General features: G+C 44.3%; 1 protein-coding gene across 2 annotated transcripts; it reads right to left on the bottom strand.

Moving 5' to 3' along the window:
* CNDP2 (carnosine dipeptidase 2) lies at nucleotides 1–26,344 on the bottom strand. Of its 2 annotated transcripts, none has more exons than XM_073331770.1 (12): nucleotides 26,202–26,344; nucleotides 17,749–17,838; nucleotides 16,408–16,551; nucleotides 14,318–14,480; nucleotides 9,330–9,418; nucleotides 6,696–6,896; nucleotides 5,890–5,974; nucleotides 4,906–5,066; nucleotides 3,117–3,281; nucleotides 2,047–2,188; nucleotides 1,386–1,533; nucleotides 1–839 (listed from the first exon to the last, which is right to left on the bottom strand). In XM_073331770.1, exons 2-12 carry the CDS (start codon nucleotides 17,806–17,808, stop codon nucleotides 770–772), a joined length of 1,428 nt encoding a protein of 475 aa, XP_073187871.1. In that variant the 5' UTR covers nucleotides 17,809–17,838; nucleotides 26,202–26,344; the 3' UTR covers nucleotides 1–769. The 2 variants fall into 2 exon arrangements, with proteins under 2 accessions (XP_073187871.1, XP_073187870.1); XM_073331769.1 differs by lacking the exon at nucleotides 26,202–26,344 and adding an exon at nucleotides 25,866–26,132.

Raw genomic sequence — 26,344 nt, 5'->3', positions numbered from 1 at the left:
TAGAGCCATCTTTTTTTTTTTAATTTAGCAAAATTTACACAAGAACAAAGCCAGCTTTAGAAAAATGCCAGTTTCATTGCATGCTTTATATCCAGATTTGTCTGCAGACCTTGATGCAACAAGCATGAGCAGCAAGAGCTACATACAACAAATTAGCAATCCCACCCCTCTCCTCGTCAGCGTGGCAGCAGAGATGGCCCCATTACAGCTTGCAGAAATTCCAGTATACCCTTTGTAGTCTGTCATGGAGTGCTTCCAGGACTTACCATGGAGTCTAGATTAACCTCCTTCAGTAACTGCTGATGGTCAAGATGTTGAGTTCTTTTAGTGGATTAGCTAGTTGAATTAAGTTGGAGGAGAGTTGTTAGTTCTCACTTCAGTTTTAAACAAGCCAGGAGAAAGAATGCCTATGACAAGCTATAGGCTTGATTCAAAGAAGCAGAAAGGGCAGGTGTGAAGTGATTCAGAACCACTTGTCAGATTTTGGAGACAGTCCTTAGAAAGGGTCTCTTCATTCCATTTCTTCAGCTACAGAAGACGTGGAGTGTGCACTGGAAGAGTATTTTGCTACTGGGTGTTCCAAGACTTCTAGAGTGGGGGCCTGATGCTTTTCCGCTGCAGGAGTTTGAGTGTTGGTGGGTGAAAAATGGAGGGGGGGCGGGGGGAGAGAGAAGTAAAGCTGTAGGTATTCGGTAGTCTAAGCTCGCTCGTCAGCAGGATTTCCAGAACCACAAAATGATTTCATATTTGGGATTTTCACCTCCTTAGCTCAGTCCCTTAGTTGTGATACCTCATATAGGTATGCGCCAAGCAGCTTCACTCCCTGGATGTAGTTATACCTGGGGAGAAGAGTTCTGTGCATTAGTCTGATCTGGTCTGGTCTCTTGTGAGTGCCCACGGACATCATTCTGCCTGCATCAAGAGCTGCCAGATCAACAGTGTGAGAGAAGTTATGTGAAGAGGAAGCTAGCAAGACTGTAGAATTGCAAGCGACTGTATGCAGTGAGCATTTAGTATACAGAGGTACATAGCTAGCCACAGCTCCTCTACAGAAGGAACAAAAAAATCTTTGAGAGAAGAGAGAGATCGCAACCAGCGCCACAGGTAGGTACTGGTGCATTTCAAGACTTGTACAGTAACAAGCAGAGCTGTGCAAATAGCTGCTTTTTTTGGTATGGTTGCAGTTCCAAAACTACACTTGACCAAACCAATGAAATGTTTTATTCAACCCAAAACCATTTTGATTTGGGGGCATTTAATATTTGTTTTAAAATAAAATTGAAGGAAAACAAAGTGAAAAATTGAAGTGCTTTGGCTGTTGCTAAATTTGCCTTTTTGGTCAAAAAATTTCACCCAGTTTGTCCAGACACCACAGTGTCCCTTACCTGTTCAGTTTCTCATTTTGAGAATGGGCACCATCATCTGCAGCTCCAACAGGAAGCAGCATTACGTTTTTGCCTGTTGCCTCTTGGAAGGTGAGAGTGACAGGAATGCTTCCTCCCTCTCTCGTCAAGTCTGGCTCAACTCCAAAAACTAAAAAATAGTTTGTGTCAGTTTTCCTGAGTTAGTGCATCTTCCCCAGCATGCTTCCTTACTAGATCACCTGCCATCTTTAGGGATCCCAAAGAACTCGGAAGGGCAGATTTGACCCACTGGTGGCAAATGTTTGCTGCTATCAGGAGGACCTATATGGGTGCAACCAAAGGTAGAACTGGCTTCCTGATTCCAACTTCTAGAGCTTAATGCACAAAAACATTAAGCCAGAGTAATGGACTGGTTTTAGTATGATGCTAAGGTAAAACACTTCCTATTGAACCACTACTTGCTGCAGCCCCTTGGCTTTTCATCCTAGTATTGACCAAATATGACCATGTACATCTTGGTATTACACCTGCATAGCTCCATGCTTACCAGCCATACTGTGTGTACAATCCTGACATCTTGCTGCTACATTGATATCACCATTTAGTGCTGGTACTAGCGAGATCAACATTTGATGTGTCAGAACGGGCTAGACTTAAATTCCCAAGTTTTAATTCTACTGACCTGTCCTCATTGCTCTTCTGCCAGCCATATAGTGGGGATGATTGAAGTCTGACACCCAAGGTTTTCCACCATGGCCCATGTGTACTTTGAACTTATTGGGACTTTGCAGCTCAGCAAATTTCTTGGTGAGGTAATCCTGAACCTTTGGTACCAAAGGATTGAGCAATTAGAAGTCTAGGATTAACACATTCAGAAGTGTCATACAAAGTTCCTGTTGGGTTGTCTTACTAGATAGACAGGTTGTAAGTGAAGCTAATGTAGCAGGAAAGGTCTGCCTGGAGGCTGTTATTGTAACACAAACGCCGAGCAGGGACAGTGTCTTCCTGGATATTGGAAGCACCTTGCGAGCAGTGCTAGAATTACAAAGAGTCAATTAACAGGTCACAAATCTAGACTAGCAAGAGGCCAACTTCCAGAACAAAAAGTATTAGCTAGTTTAAGAGTCGGCTAGATTGCCGTTAGAATTATAGTAACATGCAGAAGCCCCAAATCAGCTTGGAACCCTACACAGGGCTAGGTACTGCACAGAGACAACCCCTACCTCAAGGAGCTTCTCCATAGGATGGCCAGACCTTCAGAAAAGCCCCACTTGCTTGGTGGTTCTCCGTGGGGGTTTCTGGATGCTGAGCTATTGAAAGTCTGACCCTGAAAGTTGCCACCCCCTGTAAGATCCAACCTTAAAGTGAAAGCTCACTAAGCCAACTCCAGAAGTTATTCACCTTCAGTGGATGTCAACCCACTAGGTATCAGATTTATGCAAGTGATGCTTTCAAGTAGTGCATAATGCACGCTGGAGTTAGGTATTTATTGTTAAGTTATGAACTATTTATCACAGCTGGATTAAGACACCAACACCATATCAAAAACTTCAGTTTATGGTCATGTCAGAGCTAAGATGCATCCTACATCTGCTGGATCCAAATAAAAGGTCTTGGAGGTAAAGGACAGCAGAGAAGACAGAACTGCTGCTGTGGTTGCAGGGTTTTAACATGGTTCCACCTGTGTACAAGGGTGGAAGTGGGAATTTTTTTAAGAAAGCAAAGATTCAGCCATTCCCAACTTATACCTACCTGGTTGGCAACATCTGCTGGAGCCATGTCTGGCACTAGCCTGATTGAGAATTTGCCAGTTACTTTCCTTGGAATCACAGTCTTGGCTCCTGATGCAGAGAAGGCTCCTTCAATTCCGTGGAGAGATAAGGATGGGTATCTCCACCTGTGCATTAGGATATCTTTCTGCAGAAGAATGGAAAAATTATTAAAGTTACTTATAGCCATAATTTCAAGACCAAAAGTAGTTACCCAAGGTGGGCAAGACAACCTGCATTAAACCATGTCGGTCTGGTTCAAGCATAGATCGCAACTGAAGCGGCAATTTGCACAAGATGTCCGTATACAGTATCTGAATTAGTCCTCTCTGAAAGAGATCGTCAGTTAATTCCTACCCTGAAAATTCAGTTTAGGACTGATAAAAGCAGTCTTGAAAGGAGACGTTTGCCCAGTGGTGGGGCAACAGCTCTTCTCAATAAGTTCCATACGATGCGCAACATTAAGTGGACTGCCACTTAATCAAAAATTCATCTTGAAATTGCATTTACCTAGGATTTCTGACTGGCTAAGGTGCTCAGATAGTAGGAAAAGCTTTGCCAACCGATTTGATTCTTCCTTCATATCTAATCTGGAAACAGTTGGTGATGTGTAGAACGGCCAGTGAAGCATAGGGTCAGCCTGGGAAGTCAGTATTTGACGGACCAGTATTTTTTTTGGGGAGGTGGCGGAGGGGGTGCAGAGTGCAAAATTTGTGGGAAAGGATTATACAAGGCTGAGAAAGCAATGTTCTGCCTTTTAGGATCAGAGATGAATAGGCATAGGAAACTGTGTGTACGTTCAGCTTGCAGACCTGTAATACGCTTGTACCTTACTACATGTGAACAGCATGCAGAGGAATTCTGTGTTGTTTTGGAGTGGTTATGCATGGGAAGTTCAGACTTAGCAAGCTTGTGTCTAAAGTTTGAGAGTCTGGTGACATGTTAAGAACTAGCTATGGGACTTCGTCAGATTATGCAGTCATGCCAACAGTAATCAGCACTAGAAGAGCACCAACATTTATTAGTTGCATCTGAGATAGTAGTGTTTCCTCTACATTTAATAGGTAGAGAAATAGGATATTTATTCACCTTTTAAGAGTGATTATTTTATCTACAACACCCTTCCACCTCTATCCAGGCTCAATGGAGTAAGGATGCAGATTGCCTTCTCATTGGCTCTCTCACACAGGAGATTTGGGGAAGTGAAACTGCTGCTAGGAGACATTAAATCTAAGAATGTGTAAAGGAACGACACTTAGGAACCTAGACTAACCTAGTTAGCCAAGATCAGTGCTCTTCTTAGGGAGACTCTGAATATTACCTTAACGTAAGGTACATCAAGACTGAGGTGTTTCAGGTCATCTTGAAAACTAGTGTAAGCCATACACTAGAAAAGTCTGATATGTGTTTGTACTATGATGATAGTATATTACTGTAGGTAACAATTTTATACAACAACAGGAAGAGACTTCCATGGGAGATACATGCTATCTACCCTTTGGGATAGGTTTTATAGCAAAGCCAGAAGCCAGTTTTTCCTAGTTCACTACAAATGCAGTGCACACTAGCATGTAGCAGCAGGAGCTTTGTGCTGAAGTCAAGATATTCTGCCTATGGAAAAAAAACTAATTCAGTGCCAAATTCATCTATTGAGGCAGCTGTAAGTGTCCCTCACAGATGCAGTGAATGTTTCAGTCTAGAATACCTTGAATTTGTACAGCAGAAAGAGGAATTTGAGGTGGGAACAGAAAAAAGAAAGAAAGGCACTGTACCTTTGTGTCATGCAGTAGTTTTGTTGCTCCCACATCTTTTGCATATTCCTTCAGGTCAAAGTCAATCTTCTGATACAACTCCAGCTCCTCATCAGTGACTGGCACCACTGCTTCATTAATGCCAGGAATGAGGATTTCCCCCCTTTTATCCAGCAGAGAGCCTGCAAAAGAAAATCCTGTAAGATCAGTGTCTGAAACCAGACTTAAGTACCACTCTTCAGAGAGTGTTGCTTCCAAGTTACTGTTAAAAATTGCAACCCATGTCATTTGAAATCTTGCTTTCTTTAAAGGCTTCCTTTGTCAGGAGACAGAAAGGAAGAAATGCAGTTCTAGAGACACAGGTTAGAGGCTACTCCTGAGGACTAGTTAACCCACTGAAAGCCTTCTCTATATACCATAAATAGGGTAGCTACAACTGGCGTACAACCCAATTAAGGGATACTTGTCAATTCAGGTCAGCTCTAGTTGTGAAGTGACTCATTCAATAGGTATATTCAAGACCTGCATTTCCTTGAATTATAAACCTCTTTGTCAGACTCCATGGAAGAACCTGATTTCAAACACAGAGTTGTACATTACATTTTATAAGATGGCTGGCAGGGAAGCAGCCATTTATGGACAAGTGTGAGCTCCAGGACCATAAGTCAACATCTTCCTCAGCTTTCCCTAAAAACCCTTGATGGAAAAATCATCAACACAACTCCTCCTTCCTCAGATGGGTATTTCAGCGACCAGGGCATTTTGCCTGCAGTTTCTCCTGCCTGTCTCTCCTGGAAAGCCACCATTTCAGTGGGGTTGGCTAATTTTAAAGTCAGTCAAATAGTGCCTAGTAAATTTTATATTGGAGCCTTTTACAGTGTAAATTAATAGTTTTAACTATAACGGAAGAGCTTCTTTACTATGCATTATATGTAGGACAGTTACTCAAGCATGGACTGGGCAACATTGATGCTGTAGCATAAAAGGCAAATATGTTTCTCTTACCCATCAGAGCAATGAGATCGGTCATGGCCTCATGTACTGAGCCGCCATAAACTCCAGAGTGAAGGTCTTTGTCACTGCATTCCACCTGGTTTGACGCAAACAAGCTTGTAATCAGACATTAGTTTCGTCAGTGTTTTTAATAGCCCCTCAATGGCCTATACCCCAAGTAAAGGTCAGCAAACACACAGAGGTAACAGTGCTATACTGCAAGCATCTGGAGCAGAGAGACAGTTTATTATTTGAGCCTGATAGCAGCAAGAGGCCTCCATCAGAACTGGGGCCATATTGTGCCAGAAATTGTACAAGTGTAGCACAGGACATTTCCTACTCCAAAGGCCTTACAATCTGATTCAATGGCATAAGTCTACAGTACTTACAAAAACATCTGCCATGTTGTTCAACCTATATATCTTAGCTCACTTACAGGACGTCAGTTGCCTAGATTAAAAGATCCATGCTACAACTTGGCACTAGAGATGTTTGAATCATTGCTAATGTCAACAAAATATCCTGTACAACAGTTTTAGAGGTACACCCTCCTCCCAAAGTATGACAGTTGTTCATGGGGAGTTGGGGGGGGGGGTGAGGGTGCTATGCTTGGGGCATACAGGAATAGAGCTAGTTCTATCATACTGGAAGACATAAGTGCTCATCTTAAAAATAAAAAAAAGTGTAGATCAGCAATGGATATTAATGCCAAGAATTAAAAATAACAGCTCTTTAAAACAAAAAGGAGATGAGATTCAGTTTGTGAGCAACAGGAGTTTAAAATACAGAAATGAAGGGTTTACTCTTCAGGACTTTACCTCTATGAAAAAGTAGCAGATTCCCCTGAGGCCATATGTAATACAGGGCTTCTTCTTGCCTAGCCAGTAGTTGTCAGAGATGCAAACATAGTCCACATCTTTGAAGAAAGTGTCTTTTTGAGCAAAAATCAGTTCATCTAGGCCTTCAGAGCCAGACTCCTCCATGCCTTCCAGACAGAACTTGATGTTCACTGGGATTTCCTTTGGAGTGAAACAAGCATGGAGACATTCAACATTGCTCAGATACCACTTCATGCATATTTGTTAGGTGTGCTTGCGATTAAAGTATAGAATACAGGCATTCTAGTTCCATGACACAAACACTAGTGTAACTTTAGGGAGTGCTTGCAGTTCTACTGATGCAAAGTCCTTATTATCAGCAAAAGCTCAGAGTACACAGTTCCCAAGACGACAGGCCAGACTTGCTATGTTCTATTTGAAGAATATTTTCACTGTTAGGGAGGGATTCACAAGGGGGACTTAAGCATTGCAGCTCCCTCCTGCTTAGTGGAATTCACAACCCTGAAACAGAAATCCAGGCTGCCCACAGGATGCATAGGGAGAGGTATGTGCCAAAGGGGATTCATGAATGCTGCGCAGAAAGCCAAATAAGCTAGCCAGTAGGAACTGCTGAGTAGAGAGGTGTGGCCGAAGCCCTGCTCCTCAAAGGGAGTTAGGCCCATGGCACTAGGTCTGAGGTATGTGCTTCCCTCTACTCAGGATTCACTCCTGGAGAGAGATGCATAAACCAGGTCAGTCCTTTTTCAAAGGGGTAGTGGTGGGGATACCAGCAGCCCCCAGTGGTTGAGTATTTATCCAGGATATGGGAGATCTGGGTTTGAATCCTCACTTTGCCTGATGTGGAGCAGGGATTTGAACTCAGGTCTCCCACCTCCCAGGCGAGAGTCCTGACCACTACAGAGTCACTTATTCGCTGGACCAGTTTGTGTTTATTTTACAGTGGAACAAGTTCCAACAGAAGAGAATGAGATGCCTGCCCCACAATTCCCCCATAGTCCAGTGGATAGGAGGTCTTCTGGAATGTGGGAGGTTCAAGTCCCTGATCCACCTCAGGTGGAATCTGAGCCCTGGGTCTCACACAGCCCAGAGAAGTGCTCCTACCCCTGTCCTGAGGGATAAGGGCACCCCCTTCTCCTTTTGTCTGGTTGTGGTGTGCTCAGAGAGTACCCACTGGATCAAGTCCCAAAGACAAGACAGACAGCCTAATCTGTGATCCTTATCAGAGCTTGGGTATCAGACACATGAGCTGCTGGGCAGTATCAGGTCTTGGGCAGCACTGGCCCAGCCCAGGTGCTGAAATGTAGGTACCTTCGTGAATTTGTTGGTGGAAACTTGTGTCTTGGGACTTTAGCTGCTGCTTGACTCTGTAGGTAACCAAGCAGGGGTTGGTAATGCCAGTGGTGCCTAACTGTTGTATTCAGGCACCTCTGTCCCCCTTGCAACTTCTGTGGTCCCTTTTGTGCTTGTTTTAAGAGCTAGTTGCTTTTTCAGCAGTTATGCTTACCATTCTTTCCCACAGAAACATATCCCATCTTGGCAGTACTTGGAGAGATCTTCCTCATCCATGATCTTAGTTACATTTTGTGTAATTCATTGTGTTAGAATTAGGAAGAGGATTTTGGCATTAAATTAGCTTTCAACAAGAGTAGTTGTATATATACACACCTCTAGTTGTATGTACTATTTTAAATAAATAGTTTAGTCAGTCATCCACATTACTACAGGTGGAGAAATGGAGGCAGAGGGATAGAGTCTGCCAAAGACATCAGACCCCAGATCTCCTAGGCAGATGCTATTAGCATAAGAGAAGCCCATAGAGACTGCCTACTACAGAGAGGAGAACAGTTCAATCTACTCATAATTCCTTTGAAAACAGAGGCAGCTGGTACCAAAAAGTGTTATTTAAAGAAGGATGATGATGATTGCATGTAAGGAACATGCAGTGAACTTTACTAAAAAGAAAAAACAGACGTGTCACTTCTCAGAGTGTCAGCTTTATTGTGCTACTATAATAGAGAGCTTGTTGAGGCTCAGTAGTGATTTTCAATAGGCAAGTTGAACTACATTTCTGATCATATTCCTATTTCAAGTTAGATGATCTTCCTAAACTTGGCAGAGTTGCAAATTCAGAGGCAATCTCAACTCATCTGCCTCTCCCAGCCTCAAATTGCAGTGTCAGTTTTACTCCTCAGAGTCAAACTTTGTTAAAAATCAGAGCAGAGCAGCTTTTGACAAAAAGTCCTTAGTGGACCTGGCTAGGCTTGACTGATTCTCCTGCAAGAGGTTTCAGCATTTTTTTTTCCCCCCCATTTGTCTCATTCCATGTTTGGCTAATAAGAAACACTGAGGGAGTAAGACTAACAAGTGTCCTAATTGCTGCTCAGAAAGACACAAAGCTGACCTGTCAATGAACTAGTTATGCTAGAGCTAAATTGAGCAATTAGAATAGAATGTCCACCTACACAAAATGACAGTACTAATTTAATCTTAGACTGATACCACACAATTACTGTATCATTCACTAGACTTTTGACTAATCTGTGGCTAGGATAACCTTTGAACTGCCTTATACTAACAAGCTGAGTTTAGCAGAATATACTCTAGGTACAATACCTGTTTAGTTTGTTGATAAGCTTCTAGGGCATTCAGCCAGGCAAGCACTGGACCTTTGTCATCTGTTGACCCTCGCCCGTACAGTTTTCCTACGGTAGCCAGATACAGGGAGAAGAACATCTGTATGAAGTCTTATGCATACAGCTCATCCCAGATATACTTTAACCCACACAGGCAAGCCTTAATATGCTAGCAATATGCTGCTCACATCAGACATTCTTAGCACTAATGTGTCTTCAGCTTTGCCTCAGATTCTGCCAGCGTCACTTGACGCTTTAGGCTCAGAGTTGTGGCCTAACATCAGGTTTGACAGACACTGAAGTTTTCCACTGGAAAAAAAAAAAAAAAATCTTTACAAGATCGAAAACTCATTTTCATGAAAATGCAGCAGAAAAAAGCATGGTTGGAGAACATTTAAGTGATCAAGTCACAAGAGCTCTAAATTGACTTTAGGGCCAAGTCCTTGCTATTTCCTCCACAGCCAAGTACGGACCGTCAGACAGTGAAACTAGTACTACCAGGAAAGTATTCTAAATCCCAGGTACTAAAGGACTCTGAGCTACTAGAGAAAGACATAAGAGCTGGTGGCTGGAAGCTGCCAAGACCAATTCAAATGAGAATTAAGGCATGTTTTTAAAATAGTGAGAATAATTAACAACTGGAACAAGCTACCAAGAGAAGGGGTGGATTCTCCTTGAAGTCATTAAATCAAGACTGGATGCCTTTCTGGAAGATATGCTTTAGTCTAACAAGTTATTGAGTTCAACACAGGGCCTAGTAACAGAGAGAAATCCAATGGCCTGTGATATACAGGAGGTCAAAATAGATAATTTAATGATCCCTTCTGAGCTTAAAAATCTGTAACTTCGCATAGAATTCGTTCCCCTCCCCCACAAACATATATATTCAGAAATATGGGTATTCTGCAGGGTACTGCTTTTTAAAATCATTTGGTGTTTAAAGAGGCATTTTGTAGACCAGGTTCACCTTCATACCAAGGAATAGAATATACTAGGTGTATAAATTTATTTTGCTAGCAAAACTTTAATGGTATAGTCCAGAAATATACTTTATAATTAGTGCTTTCCTACATAGTTCAACTTCCAATCTCTGATATGATTGTATCGATTGAACACAGACTGACAGCAAGAGCAACTACAGCTAGACTGCATTTGAAGTCTCAGCCTTGTACATTTAGAAGTCTAATCATCAAGCATTTGGTGCTATTTCAGAGGTGGGCAAACTGCGGCCCCCAAGACTGTCCTGCCCAGCCCCTGAGCTCCTGGCTGGGGATGCTAGCCCCCTGGACTCTCCCCTGCCGTCTCCCCTCCCCTGCAGCCTCAGCGCGACGCAACGCCAGCACTCTGGCCTGCTCCTGCCGGGCAGTGCGGCTGGCTCTGGCCAGGCGGCAGGGCTTTGCTGCTCTGAGCAGCATGGTAAAGGGGGGGGTTGGATAAGGGACAAAGGGTCCTGGGGGGCAGGGAGTGGTTGGATGGGGCAAAGGGGCAGTCAGGGGGGTTTGGATAGGTGTGGGAGTCCTGGGGGGGGGGGAAGCTCTTTGAGGGTAGGAGTGTGAATAGGGGTCAGTGTAGTCAGGGGACAAGGAGCATTGGATGGGTTGGGGGTTCTGAGGGTGTGTGTGTGTGTGTGTGTGTGTGTGTGTGTGTGTGTGTGTGTGTGTGTGTGTGTGTGTGTGTGTGTGTGTGTGTGTCTGTCTGTCTTTGGGGAGGCACAGCCTTCCCTACCCAGCCCTCCATACAGTTTTGCAATGCTGATGTGGCCCTTGGGCCAAAAAGTTTGCCCACCTCTGTCTTAGCCGCTGTGAAAGATGCATTCCTTACTGGCAGGGCAGCGGTTGCAGACTTCCCTCCAAAGAAAGTGTGGTGAAAGAACCAGTTTGAAAGATGGAGCAAGCAGAAGCCTGGGCATGAGCAGGTGTAAGAACAAGGGGGTCTAGAGCCCATGTAGGTGATAGGAGACGGGCCAGGGCTGTGGCACAGGTCAGAAATGGAGCTAAAACAGCGTTTGGTCTCATGTAATAGACAGAGCCAAACTGGTTTATATCAAGATTGGGCCACTAATAAGATTGTAAGTGGGGAGTATAGTTCGGTTGCTGTGGACGGGCCCTTGAGAAGCACTCACTCTCCTGTCCCTCCTGCTGTACCCAGATGGGTAGTTGCATGCCCCATCCCACACCAGAACGTAAAGGATGAGGCTGCTGGCTTCAGCGGAGTCCAAGGTTCATCAAGGCTCGGCTGAGGTTGTGAGGAGAATTGTTGATTTAGCACTTTCAACAGAAAGGCTGACAACTGGCATTGGGAAAAAATGGAAAGGAACCTTTTGGGCAGAGGTGGGCAAACTATGGCCTGTGGGACCATCCTGTCTGGCCCCTGAGCTCCCAGCCAGGGATGCTAGCCCCCGGCCCCTGCTGTCCCACCTCCCCTGTAGCTATGCCACCGAGTGGCCAGCACAACTTGCACCCGCCCACCTCCCAGGCTTTCTAATAAGCTTATCCTGCTGCTCTGAGCGGCACAGTAAGGGACGGTGGGGAGTGAGGGGTTGGATAAGAGGCAGAAGGTCCTGAGGGGCAGTCAGGGGACAGGGGGCAGGGAGGGGTTGAATGGGTCGAGGGTCCCAGGGGGGAAGAGGCCAGGCTGTTTGGGGAGGCACAGCCTTCCCTACCCAGCCCTCCATACTGTTTCGCAACCCTGATGTGGCCTTTGGGCCAAAAAGTTTGCCCACCCCTGTGCTATTTTATTAAAATGATACTTTAGCCTAACACATTTCTGAAGAGACACCACATACTTCCTCTAAACATAGGTAATAGTCAAAAGGCAAAGTTTTACACTGTTTTTGCTTCATTGAAATATTTAGAAGACTTGAAGGTTAATATAGGTTTCAGAGTAACAGCCATGTTAGTCTGTATTCGCAAAAAGAAAAGGAGGACTTGTGGCACCTTAGAGACTAACCAATTTATTAGAGCATAAGCTTTCGTGAGCTACAGCTCACTTCCTCAGATGCATATCGTGGAAACTGCAGCAGGCTTTATATATACACAGAGAATATGAAACAATACCTATTCCCACCCCACTGTCCTGCTGGTAATAGCTTATCTAAAGTGATTTCCAGCACAAATCCAGGTTCTCACCCTCCACCCCCCCACACAAATTCACTCTCCTGCTGGTGATAGCCCATCCAAAGTGACATCACCAGCAGGAGAGTGAATTTGTGTGGGGGGGTGGAGGGTGAGAAAACCTGGATTTGTGCTGGAAATGGCCCACCTGTTGATCACTTTAGATAAGCTATTACCAGCAGGACAGTGGGGTGGGAATAGGTATTGTTTCATATTCTCTGTGTATATATAAAGCCTGCTGCAGTTTCCACGATATGCATCTGAGGAAGTGAGCTGTAGCTCACGAAAGCTTATGCTCTAATAAATTGGTTAGTCTCTAAGGTGCCACAAGTCCTCCTTTTCTTTTTTTGAAGGTTAATATAGTTCACTCGAGCCAAGAGGTTTTAAATGAATAGGCACCTCTTTAAGCACTATGAGCTCAGTCCTGGAGTCTAACCAAGATGTGCTCAGCAGAAGAGCTAAGAGTAAAGGTGTCTATATGCTGCCTTTATGCATCTTCCATCCTTACAAACCTAAGGCCAGCCTGGGCTGGTTCAGGAACCAGAACAGAGCAGTCTCAGGACTCCTAGACACGTTACACTGGGAGGACTGCCCGATTGCAGCAGAGCTCTGGCTATGCCCCCTACGTGCCAGCACTGGCAAGGCAAGGCAGGGCAGGGCAGAACCAATTCCAGCAAGCCTCAGGTTTCATTACACTAGAGGAACCATCAGCCCTTGTTATGCACCGCTTTACTACCCCCTTTGTGCTGCTTCAGTGGCACAGTGGGGCCAAAAACAAGGACACACTGCACGCAGCCCTTTGCTCTAACTACCAGCAATGATTTAGACAGACTTACTATACACGATCAAGTCCAAGTTACTCCAGCACATGAAGCTGGCTAACACCAAGTGATTATCAAAAAGCGATAAGAGGCTTAAGTAGCCTGTTTGCAAGGCACTGATTGTTAACTTTGATGCATATGCATCAAGATCAATTTAAACTAATGTAGCCTATCTTTCCAATAGATTTTGTCATACAGCCTTTGAATCTCAGGACCATAAAAATAGCTTGTGATCTGCTGGAACATGGGGAGGGACCACCGTAGCAGGGCGGGCGTTAAAGAATCAGGAGAGAGGGAGAAAGTATTTTCAGCATGCTTTACTATTGGTGGCTGTGGGTGAGATCTTGCAACTACTCCTGCTCACAAAGAGGAGTGTGGCCCTCATCCCTATAGCCCTTTGATGCCAGTCTGTCCAGGGGGAAAAATTCCCCTGGGCACAGGTTTTGTGCAAGACAGCTTGCAGTCTTCCGTGATGCCACCTAGTGCAGTGGCCAAACCCCACCTAGCTAAGCCGAAGCAGATGCCAGAATAGCCATTCTGGCTTGTTCTGCAAGGCACAGGGCAGCCCAGGGAAGGTGCTGTAACCATGGCATAGGGGACTGTTTAAGTTCTGCCAGAAGTGGTTTTTGTGCCTGCTGCAGCCCAGAATCCCAGGGTCAAGAGGTGATGCAGAGCTACTTGCCTTGCTCTGGCCCGCTAGTTTTGACAGCACAAGAATTCAGCCCTAGCGAACACCTGCTTATGACCAGTGAGTTACCATGGAAACCGATGGCAAATTCAACACCGCCATTTCACTGTGGGTATGAACACTACTTGGACTGTCCGAGAGGGAAGAAAATATGTCGAACTTGGAAATTTGAGGGTTCACATTTTCCCCCTTACTTCAAGGGCAGGGCTTGTTTACCATTTTGTTCTTAACACTTTTAGAGGAAGGTTTGAAAATTAGTGCTGCAAGCTCTTCCATTCTCCACTCCTCCCCACAGGAGGGATCGTCCCAGTTTAAGAGAACACTTGCTGGACTCTTCCCATCTTACCATCTCTTTCTACCAAGGTGAAGGGTTCACTGTCCCAGCCATCGTCCAGGGCTGCAGGTTGGACATCCAGATGCCCATAAACACACACAGTTTTCTTTTGTGGATCTGAGCCAAGTTTGCCGAGAATAATTGGAGGTAGTGGGATCTCTGATCCATCAGGGAGCTAGAAATAAGAGGAATTTTAGCATAGGATGCATTTTAATAGAGGAGAGGATAAAGTACTTAGAAGCACAGTTTTTAGATCCTTAATTTGGCTCTGTAGAGTAATTAAATACCAATGCATGCACACTCGGTTTTGTTAAAAACAACGTATGCTTTGAGTAGTTTTGACTGACTCTTTCCCCACAAGTTTTTGACAAACTAAGCACTCCAGCACTGTGCAGGTGAGAGAGAATCAATGATTTTACAAGCCACGTGGAAGTAGCAAAACACTGACATGGTCTAAGCTACAGTGGACAGTGAAGTTAATACTATCAAAACGATCACGTGGCTACAATTCAAAATAGGACCAGTTTAGCCAGGTAAACTGCATCACAAACCAGTTACAAAACCATGGCTGCACATGTAGTAGAGGCCGAGCCTAAAAACACAGTAAGATATTTGTTGAAGCGTTAGGCAACATGCCATGTGTTTACTGTACCACATCAAATAAGGAGATTAAATATTTATACGAAACCAACACTTTTGAGGCGGTCTTAAAATACATGTTCAAATGCACTTCAGTGGAGAACTGAATACAGCAGCCTGAAGTTTTATATTCACTGGATGAAATTCCAACAGTCAATTTAACACTCAGTAAACTCCTCAGGTGAGCAGGTTTTTTGTGGGGCCAGAAGTTTAAAATAATTGCTTTGCATCACGTCAAGAAATTCAGGACGGATGCTTCACTTTCAGTGCAGCTTCACCATATCCTTCATTTGGCTGGAATTAAGCAACAGGAGACCTCTGAAGCCAAATCCTATTCCTTCAGTCATTTTTGGTACTGCTTATGTGTAATAAGCATAATGAGGCTAGGGATGGTGCTATTTAGAGAAATAAATTTATAGCATCATGTTCTTTCAGGGATCTTTATGTTTGGAAGGCCATTTACAAATGTAAACATTTACAAATATTTAACTTTTGATTAGTCACCTCACTACCTGGAACAAGCTTTAAATTCCCTTTAAGATTAAGGAACTAGATTTTAATCTAGATAAAAAGAAAATAGGGCAAGGATCATTCTTTAGACTATGTATGAGGAAGAGCAATTTATAAGGGACTATGCATGACTAAAGTAGCCACAGTTATGTTGGAATGGTCTGTGCAGTTCCAAAAACCTAGGCATAATTTAGTTACAGGACAAAGTACTTTTAACTTTTACCAAGGAAGTCATGTGCATTGTAAGTATAAGGGAAAATATGCACACACTCGGCTGTGCCGTTTTCCTGGTAACTGCAGTTTACCAGTTTAATATGAGAAATATGGTCAGTGTTGCTTTAGCTGCATCCAGCCCTGCCTGGACTAGATGTAGCATATTCTAAATTAAAGGTTCTGAGGGAAGAGGAACAAGATTTTAAACCTAGAAGATCCAGTTAGTGAGAGAACCTATCAGAATAGCATCTTCTAGTCACTCATGGAAGCAGCAGTATGTATGAAAGCCAACATTTAAGATCTGCTGGCCTGGATTTAAGTTGTTTGTGGTCACACATGTTGTAACATATTGCTTGTACTGCGACTCTTCACATTCAGTTGTTCCCAATATATCCCAGACTCTTGTTACTACGGTGCTTCAGAGAAAATCCCAGCTCACAGAACATTTAAAGTTGTAGCACAGATTCCCACCATACCTAATTCAGGGATCAGGTCTGGGATCTGAAGTGGACTAGTTCTCAGCAGCTGAGCAAGTTAGTGTCAACAAGAGGCTTCAGACTGGGGAGTAGGGAGCAGGCTCATATGTCTCCATTTGGGCAACTGCTGGTCACCCACATATAGGCTGCAGCCTATAGTTAGTTGCTTTGTCAGGAATCTAACTGGCATGCAGGATGCAAGTATTCTGCTTGAGAATTATTTTCTAGTAATGGGGTAGCAACTAGGTGAGCATCTCTTCATACCTTTTGGGTGCCAATATTCATCAGTTGAGTTGTGCCACCCAGCCGCTCGATGTCCTTGGCAGCAACTTCCATCATTCGTTTGATTTCATCCCTCTTCTCGGGCCATGCCGACACACTCTGGATTGCCACCCATTGGGCCAGCCGCTATTTATAGGGGAAAAAGGTTTGAGTGGTTTTACAGCATTCGTGTGCAATCCAGATTGTTCAGAGTAGCTGATGAAAGACACTTTAGAAATACATTACTTAATGGGCAAAAAAAAACCCCGATATTAACCCTTTGCTGACTCTGGCCTTCTCTGTTTTAAGAGGGTTAGTAATATACGATGGCTGCTATAATTGGAAAAGCTTCCTTTAGAGCTGGCTTTTGAGGAACACCCCACCCCCCAATCACATACAGTAGCAAGAGGAGGAAAGTGTTAACTCTTTCCTGACTTAGTACTAGGTTGTAAATGCACTACAGCAAAAACATGCCGTACCTCAAGTCTATACAAGGTCTTTCTACCAGTGGTGCTTTGTTTCAACATCTAGTGCCAGCTATAGTTTTCTGAAAGATATTAGTCCTTCGCCTTACCACCAGAGGGCCCAGGAATACAATCTTGGGCACCTGTGCTGATTACTCCTATATTCTTATAGACACAAGAGCTATACAACATTTAAGCACTATATTGTAGTTAAGTCTCTCCAGAGTTTTAGATAAGAGAATTGCAATACAATCCTCATTTAGTAACATGTGAAGATCTAGCATGCAGCAGCCTGTTTTGTACTGTCCAGATATTCCCAGAGTGATCAGACACATGTCAAAGGCATTAGCTAATGGGATGTTTGGTAATGCAGCGATATTTCTAGTTTCTCCATATTTACTGAAGTAAGAGAAAGACGGTCAGCAGCACAGGACTGGAATCTAGGAACTACTAAATCCTAATCCTGGCTCTGACACCAACTCCCTCTAGGCCTTGTTCATGGCAAGTTGAACATTTTCCCCACTGTAAAAGCATTTACCTTGTAGGTCTGTTGTGAAATTCAGTTGCAATTTATGACGCACTTTGAAAATGATTGGTTTTAGTATAAAGTTCTCCTACTTGTTCACTAGAAGTTTAGACATTTTACTATAATAGGGTAGTATACAATTATATTTAAAATTATGCTGTTTATAGTCTCTCCAACCATAAGTTACATGCCACTTAAATCACTGGGAAACCAATAGAACCAAAGGATACAAATCACCAAGCTGACCTTTAATCAGTCTCACCTGTTGAGATGCTTTTCAATTTCATACAAATTTATTTGTCTTGTATTACAGTAGAACTAACTAGTTTAATAGCTGTGTGGAAGAATTCTTACCTGAACATAGAGATCCTGGTGTTCATCAATGTGCTGAAAAAGTCTTTCAAGGACAGGCATTTTCTTATCAGAATGAAGTTGTTGAAAACTCTAAGAGGAAAGAGAAGTAGTTCAGTGTCTAGAGCCTTAAGCCAGATACAGCCAAGCTGGTAAAGCAGTTCAGATAAACTGACTTCCTCTTTAAAGTTTAACACTAGAGCTCCACCCTCCTTCGAAACTGCAACACAGCAAAATAGTCAAGTCCTGGGAGTTCTTGCTGTGTCAGTCCAGAGATCACATGACAGGAGAGTGCAGCTGAATGGAAGCAGATTAAATGAATTCTTAAACAAAAAAGCAGTGACAACATTGGAGACCAATACTATGAAAGCATAATTCAAATTATTTCAGCAGAAAGAATGTATGCAATTGATTTTGAGCAGTTATCAATTTAAAGCCAACTTATTCTAGCAAGATCATGCATCTTGCTTGTTTTTTTTTTTTAAAAAAAAAGCTTTAAATCTATACCTTTTTGTAAAGAGACAGCAATTCCATTACAATATGTAAATATACTGTACTGGAAGTATAGCTTGAGTTGTAATTTTAATCTGAAGTATTCTTTCATAGTATTCTGTTTATTCTGCATTGGGTACTCTTTCCAAAGTTGTATTTTTGAGAATTAGACAAGGAACATAACATATTGCAAGTTTAAATGCAAGACAGCACCTAGATAGCAAATACTGTGTTACCATTTACACTACACCAACTCTAGCCCGTTCTTGTACTCCTGCAAAATACTAGAACACCTGTACTTAGGAGCGGATTTCCTTTCCACTGCTTGCAAGAGAGTTAAGGAACAAGAAACATTCAGGGACAGTTAGTAGCAAATAACTATTTCTTAGTCATTCTTGACCACTCAGCCTTCTAGAATTTCAAAACATAATAAAACTATCTGTGGAGTCACGGACAGGGCTGGCCCACAACATTTTGGCACCTGAGGCAGGGAGCTCAAATGACGCCCCATGTCCCCTCGCTTGGGTCAAAACTGTGAAAGGTCTCACTTTGCCCTCTTCCTGTTCTACTCCTCTCATGGTACTGCTCTGCTACCTACCCCAATAAAGGAGAACTTAAAATACCTTGTTCAAAAATCTTAACACTTAACTTTCAAATGCCTGAACAGCAAATGTAACTTTTCTTGACTGCATAGTAAACACTGGCATTTTTATCTGTTTGAATAATCAAAGTAGTTCTTTCTATGCCTTCTTGGTTGCAAAGATTTGAACTGCTTCCTGAAGGTCCACTCTGGGCCAGCTCATACTCTACTGATATGGTTGCAAGGCTGACCAGCCTCTCCTATGTCATTGTGGAGCACAGATCTGTTAACTTCAGCTTTGAGAAGCTGCATTCTCCACTGGCAACTGTTACAGGAAGTGTTAGAATAGAATAGCGCAGAGCAACAAAAGCATTTGGCAAGAGGAAGGCATCTTATTTGTGCACATATTCCAGAAGAGCCTTTGGAGTTGATCCTGCTGAAATGTATCTTGAAAGGGCTTTCAGTTCATCAACTAAATCACTTGCATCAATATCACACATGTCATCATGTGTCACTGTCTCTGCATTGCTGGTGTAGGTCTTCTTCAGGTATAGTGAGGCATTTTGGAATATCATACAACCATCCCAAATATACTGCAGTGTTTCTTGAGCTGCATGAAATGTTCAACTGACTGTATTGCACAATTTAGCACCTGGTTAAAGAATTCAACTTTGAATTGTTGTTTGGGGTCTCTTATGGGATTATCCCATGCCTTGTAATCAAAGTGTCGTCTTCTTCGGTGATTTATTCTTGAATGGGTGGGAAAATAGCTTCAGTGTGAAGTTCCTCTGCCAACTTCTGTGCCCTCTTCAGAGCATTTTGAAATCCCGCATCTGACCACTAAGACTGTAGTCATGTCTTTGCTTTGTTCAGTTGTTCCATTGCTCCCGATATATCACGGTCAACACCTTGGAGTCTCTTGCTTCGAACATTTATTTCGAACAGTGTGTCATGCCACAACACTAAGTCTATGTATGTTTCTGGTGATTCCGTTTCCCTCTGCCACTGTTCTCTCATGAACCGTTCTGGTCACAGCATTATCCTCCATAATGGCAACTATGGCACCATCTATCTTCCCAATTTGGTGTTTGATAGGCTTTATCGCCTCCACTCGACTTTCCCATCGTGTGGCACTCAGTGGTTTCAGCGTCAGACAGGATGTTCCCACATGTTGCTTCAAAATTTGCCATTGATGAATTGATGCAGACAAAAATACATAGATGCTTTGCATTACATTAAAAAATTCAGCAGCCTCACTAGAAGCTGATGCTGCACCAGTGACCACCAAGTTCAATGAAGGAGAACTTCATGGGACAAAAAACAAACAAACAAAAAAAAAACAGCCCCTCCCCCCAAAAAAAACACCTCAAGGGTTTAAACTGTCAGATCCGTGTCTGCACTCCTCTGTTCTTTCCTCTCACGTTGGCACCATTATTGTAGCTCTGACCTCTCATGGCAGCTATCGCAATTCCCATATCTTCCAGCTTTTTAAGAAGCACGTTTGTCATACCAGCTCCTGCAGTATCATCAATGTCAATAAATTCTAGAAAATGTTCTCCGACAGTCACCATTGCAGGGACATTTTCACTAGGTTCTGTTGTTATTACAAAACACACCATTAAAGCCATTTGTTCCATATAGCTGATGTCAGGTATGCAGTCCAGAATAACAGAGTACTATCTTGCTGACTTCAGATCTGCCACAATCTTCTGTTTGACTTTTGTTGCCAGTAACTGTATGATCTCATTTTGAATGGTTTTTCCAAGGTAGTGGTGTGTGTACATTTTTTGTGTGGTGACTCTTCTTGGATGCTGCTGGAGTACAGCTTCAAACTCAGCCAACAGCTCCACAATTTTAAGGAAGTTTCCACTGTTTGGCACATACAGATGATCTGAAGTGCCACGCAGTGCTAGGTTTTGGGTAGCAAGCAGTCTCACAATGGCAATGAGCCTTTTCAGAACAGTTTGCCAGTAAAGAGACTCTGATGCAATCTTCTCTTGATGCTGATCATCTATGGTGGCCTTTAACCTTAGTCTCATCTCAAGCTCTTTCCACCTATGGAATGCTCTCTGGTGATTTGCTGCCTTCTCAAGGCATTCCAGATTCCTAGCCAGATTTTTCCAGTCCTTTGTTCCTGTAGAACCCAATATGGCTGGAACATTAGACTTGAAGAGTTTGCAACAACAGTATGCAGCATTCTGGGTTTTAGAGTACATAAGCCATGGCCTCTCCACTTTGTCACCATTGGGTATTTTATGCCAGTGATGTGTTGGATGGAAACTTCTATTTTCATTGTCTTTGGGGAACATGAAGTTTTTCACTTGCTGTGGCCCATGCAGTACATGGAAGTCCCTCAGGCTACTGCTCAAGTGTGTCCACAGTCCTGGATCATCTAGAGTTAAGGAACTGAACTCAGCAGCAGCTGTTTCTTGTGACTCCACAACACTCTTCTCTGATCTACACTTTTCTTCAGGAATGTGCATGGTTACATCCATTTGACATGGATGCTGCAGTAGCTCCTGTCACCTGCACTCTGACTAACTGGAAGATCAGGCATCTCCTCACCACTCACATCCTCACTGGGGCCAGAAGGCTCACCGTGAACATTTGTGTTTATGTATCTCAGGAGAGCTCCTTCCTGCTTAGTTAGAAAAGCGGCCTTTTTCTGAATGCTACCCCAGAGGGGTGTTTTCTTCTTTCACTCATGACTGCTGTTCCGTGCCAGCTATAGTGGCTCTCAACACTCAGTTGAAGGGGACAAATAAGCAGGCTGGTAGCAGGGCCCGAGTGAGGGAAAATATCAGCGTCTTAAGGGCCTAACTGGCTCCTATACTTCAGTTGGCTGCCTGTTCTCAAGTGGGATCAGGGAAGCAGCAGGAAACAGGAAGTTCCCCGAGAAGCTGGTGTTAATCAGTCCAAGCTCCTGGGGGTGCTACAAAGGTACATAAGAGGCTCCTCCTCTTCTCTCTCCCTGCAGCTCCTGCTGCTTTCTGTTATTAGCACTCTCCTTTTCTCCTGCCTGCCAGTTATGTCTCTTGTGCCCTCCTTCCTCCAGCACAGCACTCCACCATCTTTGTGCATCTAGAGCAGAGAGAATACAAATGCACCAGCAGCAGACAATTTTCTACACTCTGGGTCCTAGTGGCGCCCTCCCACAGTCTGGCACTCAGTTTGCCTCATGGTAAGGCCTGCCCTCAGTTACTCAAAAACAGTCTGCAGAGACTGACTGATCTCATCATGCTACTTAGCAAGAAGTCAGTGTATAGCCAGATGATACCATGTGACATCAGCCTTGAGTTTATGCTTGACCAAGTTTTGTGGTGTTAGGGGAGGAGGAAGAAGAGAATCTTTAGTCTTTTAAAGAAACTTTATTCACCTCTGCCCTCCCATGGGGATAATCAGCACTTTCTCAGTAGTTAGATTTCAGAACAGTATATTCAAAATGATCTCATTTCAACCCACCCAATAAATACCTCTTCTGTATAAAGAGTGAACTCTGGTGCAGTATTAAGAGGATCTGACCCAAAAAATGAAAACCATTTCAGATAAGAGACTTAACCAGGAATTTCTAGCTTTTCCCCCCTGCAATAAAAATAAGCTTTACAAATACTTCGTGGGATTGCATTTATTTCCAAATATTTAGATGCCAAAGTGTGCCAGCATCAGATGCTGTCTCTAGGACAAAAAACTGAGTACACAGTGAGCATCTACATGGTAGAAATTGGCATTTTCTGCTTGTGCAAAAAAAGTAACCAGCAAGAAAAACTTGTACTGGCGTGTCACAGTCACTATGCTAATTACCCTTGCAAAAAACTCTTTGGCGGGCCCTTTTCAGCAGAAGTTTTGTGGAGTCTCTTCAGCCTTTTTCCCCCTCCACAAACAGAGCTGAACGTTTATGGAACTGTTGATAGCATTCTGTTCAGCAATGAGAGAGGATGACAGCACTGCACTTAAGTCAGATAACTGATTTATCCTCCTTGAGGTTGAAAGCACCGGCACCCTTAAACTGAAGTTAAGGTAGAGCCCTGCAAATCTGCAGATATCTATTCATGGACCATGTTTGTGGGTCAGATGCAGATACAAATTTTGTATCTGCACAGGACTCTACAGTTAAGCCATCTAAGGGCATGGCTACACTTGCAGATGTAGAGCGCTTTGAGTTAAACCAGCCTTCGGAGAGCGCAGTAGGGAAAGCGCTGCAGTCTGTCCACACTGACACCTTCAAGCACACTGGCATGGCCACATTTGTGGCACTTGCAGCAGCACTGGGAGCGATGCACTATGGGCAGCTATCCCATCATGCAAGTGACTGCAACGTGCTTGTCAACTGTGGGGGACGGGGGGTGGAATGTGACAGGGAGTGTGTTGTGTGTATGTGGGGGGAGAGTGGGTTTTTGGGGAGCTGAGAGCATGTCTGCATGCTGTCTTGTAAGTTCAGACAGCAGCAGACCCCCCCCAGCCGCCCCTCTCTCTCTCACACACACACACACTAATGGCTTGCTTTCTCTTGAAGCAGATAAGCAGCCGGCTGTCAGAAACAGAGCTTTCAAAGGGCATATCTGTGTTCCTGCAGTGTTTCAAAAACAAGGACAAGAGTGGCCACTTGACTTAAGGGGATTATGGGACATTTCCAGAGGCTGATCAGAGCGCAGTAATGCAACACCTCGTTCACACTGGCACCGCAGTGCTCCCGCGGTGGAGCAGCAAAGTTATGCCACTTGCCAAAGTGGAGTACCAGCAGCGCTGTAGCCGCAGAGTCAGAGCGCTCTATGTGCCTTGCCAGTGTGGACGGGTAGTGAGCTAATGCACCTGGGGCTCCTTTATTGTGCTGTAACTTGCAAGTGTAGCCAAGCCCTAAGTTTGAAAAAAAAAAACAAAAAAAAAACCCTGCTTCATAACTGCATATTGTGGAACATTCTTGCCTCACTAGAATGGGAACACACTGAGGCATGGAACTCCAGAAAGACATTTACATATTCAAACCCTAATGCCTTTCATCTGAGCATCACTCACAGCAGTGTCTTCACTGTGGCGAGTCGACTGCTGCCGCTCCCCCATTGACTCGGCCTGCGCCTCTCGCAGTGGTGGAGTACAGGAGAGCACTTGGGGGGGGGTGTTGATTTATCGCGTCTAGTCTAGACACGATAAATCGACCCCTGCTGGATCGATCGCTGCCCGCCAATTTGGCAGGTAGTATAGACATACCCTGTAATGTCTTTCACCTGAGCACTCATTAATATAGTTAAACAGTTAACACTTAAGACACTGTGATAAGATGTGAAACTTAACTAAAGTCACTGAGTTTTGAGGGGGAATCTGGGATTTTCAGTACCTATGATTGAATTTGGTCAGGGCCCGGACTCTTCCAAAAAAATGCTCAAGTTCTCTAGTGACCACATATTTTCCATCTCATTCAGCGTTCTTGCCCAAATAGCCAGAAACTGATTCAGCCTGGACCAGAGGAAGGAATGCCATTGACACATAACTCTTGTTCAAATCAGGATCAAATCAATTTAGCCCATCAAATTTCCCAGAAAAGCTAACAGCCATCATCTCCAGGTGTAGTCAGTGAGCCTACTATATGTAATCCACTATTATAATCCAGGGAGGTTGTGGAATATCCATCATTGGAGATTAAGATCAGGTTGGACAAACACCTGTCAGGATCGGTCTAGATAATACTTAATCCTGCCATGAGTGCAGGGGACTGGACTAGATGACCTCTCAAGGTCCTATGATTATTCACTTGTGATTTTTCCCCTTTAAAAGGGAATTAAATGCAGAAAGTGATGTCAGTGCTCCATGGTTGAACTTTAAAAATTCTACAAGACCTACACAATAATAAACATGGTGAGCTGTGGTTCCCATAGCAACCCCAGTGGGTAAGTGGTAATGTCTAGGATACAAAGATACGATGTGTTCTGTTCAGGGGGAATCATGTTTGAGTCAGCTGGTAAAAATGTACATCTCTACCCCCCCTCACCCCAGAATTGGTTTTAAGCCACACTTAAAAGTAGTACTTGATCATGCTAGCCTTCTGGGTCAGTACTGAAAGACCCATGTCTATATTCTGGAAGGAGCTTAAGACTCCTGCGCCCCAGATTCCAAAGGGGATTGGCTAGTCATACCAAAGAAGACATGGCTAGAATATTAGAGTTATTGATAAGTATTACAAAGGAACCAGCTAAATACTATGAAGTACTGTCACTGATTTCTCAGATTTCTTTTTGCACAACCACTGAGATTACACGATTGCATAAGTTATGCTTTTCATAAGAGGAAGTGTGGCTTGACTGTAAAGTAGGAAAATGTGTTCTCAGCCCACAGGATGGAGCCCCAGATGATAGCACTGTTTTGGGGGGCCTATTTAATAGCACCTGCTCTAGGTTAGCTGGAAGCATTAGACCTATTGACAGCCAAAGTCATTATATTGTCTGCTATTTTTTGCCACCACCTCTTTCGTTTAGATGGGGAAAACTGCCCTTTCATCTACAAATAATGCACTGCAGAGATGACATCCTATTGACCAGCTTCCTGAAATGAAAGGCAGGACATGGTGAGTTTCTTGCAGCTACAGACGCAGACATGCTGCATCATATGGTGACCAGTTTCCACGGTCAGTCAGTGCAAGCCACAGGCTAGAGAACTGGGCATGAGGGCCAAGGCTAGATAGTGGGTCAGGACATTGAGTTCCCCAGGTTTCCTTCACCAGACCGTTTAACCACTGGCAGGGTCTGGGTATTTAAGACGCAGCGGTTGGAGGAGACAGCACCCCCCGCCCAGTACGAAGTGGCAGACACGTCATGTCCCAGTGTGGCCCGTATCCCCACCCACGTCGAGAGCCCCTGTCTGCGGGCGCGGATTACGGCTGGGAGGACGGGTTAAACGGCCCGATCCCTGCTCTCCGAACAAGGGACGCGGACTTGGGGAAGGGCAAAGAACGTGCTTACGGCCCATGCATCTCAGAGAGGGATGCCGTCAGAGTCATGCGCAGCATGGCAGGGGGAATCCCCACCAAACAAAAAACACACATCCCCACCCTACTCACCACCAAGCGGAGCGGGGCAGGTCTCCATCTGCGAGGCCGCAGGCCGCCACGCACCAGCGACCGGCAGCCGCGGGACAGAATCAGCGCCGCGGCCATGAGTGACACAGCTTCCCCGTCAGCTGCTGCAGCAGCTTACTCCCAGCAGCACCAGGGGGGATTTGTCTGCCCCCTCCCCGCCATCTGGCCGCCCGGAGAATCATGGGGAAACAGAGCCTGAGCAAACTTTGCCAGACCGGGTGCAAAGTGACCACCAAAGCCTCGAGCTAGGGCGGACCCCGCAACTAACAGGCGGAGACAGGGAGCCCCCTTCCACCCTGGCGGGGGGCTGCCACTTACCCGGAGCGACCTCACCACGTGGCACCAGGCTATCTCAGCAGAACGAGAGCCTTTCCGAACCTTGCGGCCAGCTGCAGTTTAAATCCCCCCGTGAGCCCGCCCCTTTGGAACGCCGCGAGCCCCAATCAGCGCAGGGCAGAAGC

This window comes from Lepidochelys kempii, chromosome 2 (assembly GCF_965140265.1).
Source record: "Lepidochelys kempii isolate rLepKem1 chromosome 2, rLepKem1.hap2, whole genome shotgun sequence".
Lineage (NCBI taxonomy): Eukaryota > Metazoa > Chordata > Testudines > Cheloniidae > Lepidochelys > Lepidochelys kempii.
Note: the sequence above shows the minus strand (reverse complement) of the source record. Positions and strands in the feature narration are given on the sequence as shown.

Coding starts and splice junctions, on each gene's coding strand:
- CNDP2 (XM_073331769.1), bottom strand. CDS start 25,961: ATGGCCGCGGCGCTGATTCTGTCCCGCGGCTGCCGGTCGCTGGTGCGT. Junction 17,839..25,865: donor CTGCCCCGCTCCGCTTGGTG/GTGAGTAGGGTG, acceptor CTTTCCTCTTAG/AGTTTTCAACAACTTCATTC. Junction 2,189..3,116: donor CAGCAGATGTTGCCAACCAG/GTAGGTATAAGT, acceptor TTGGTACCAAAG/GTTCAGGATTACCTCACCAA.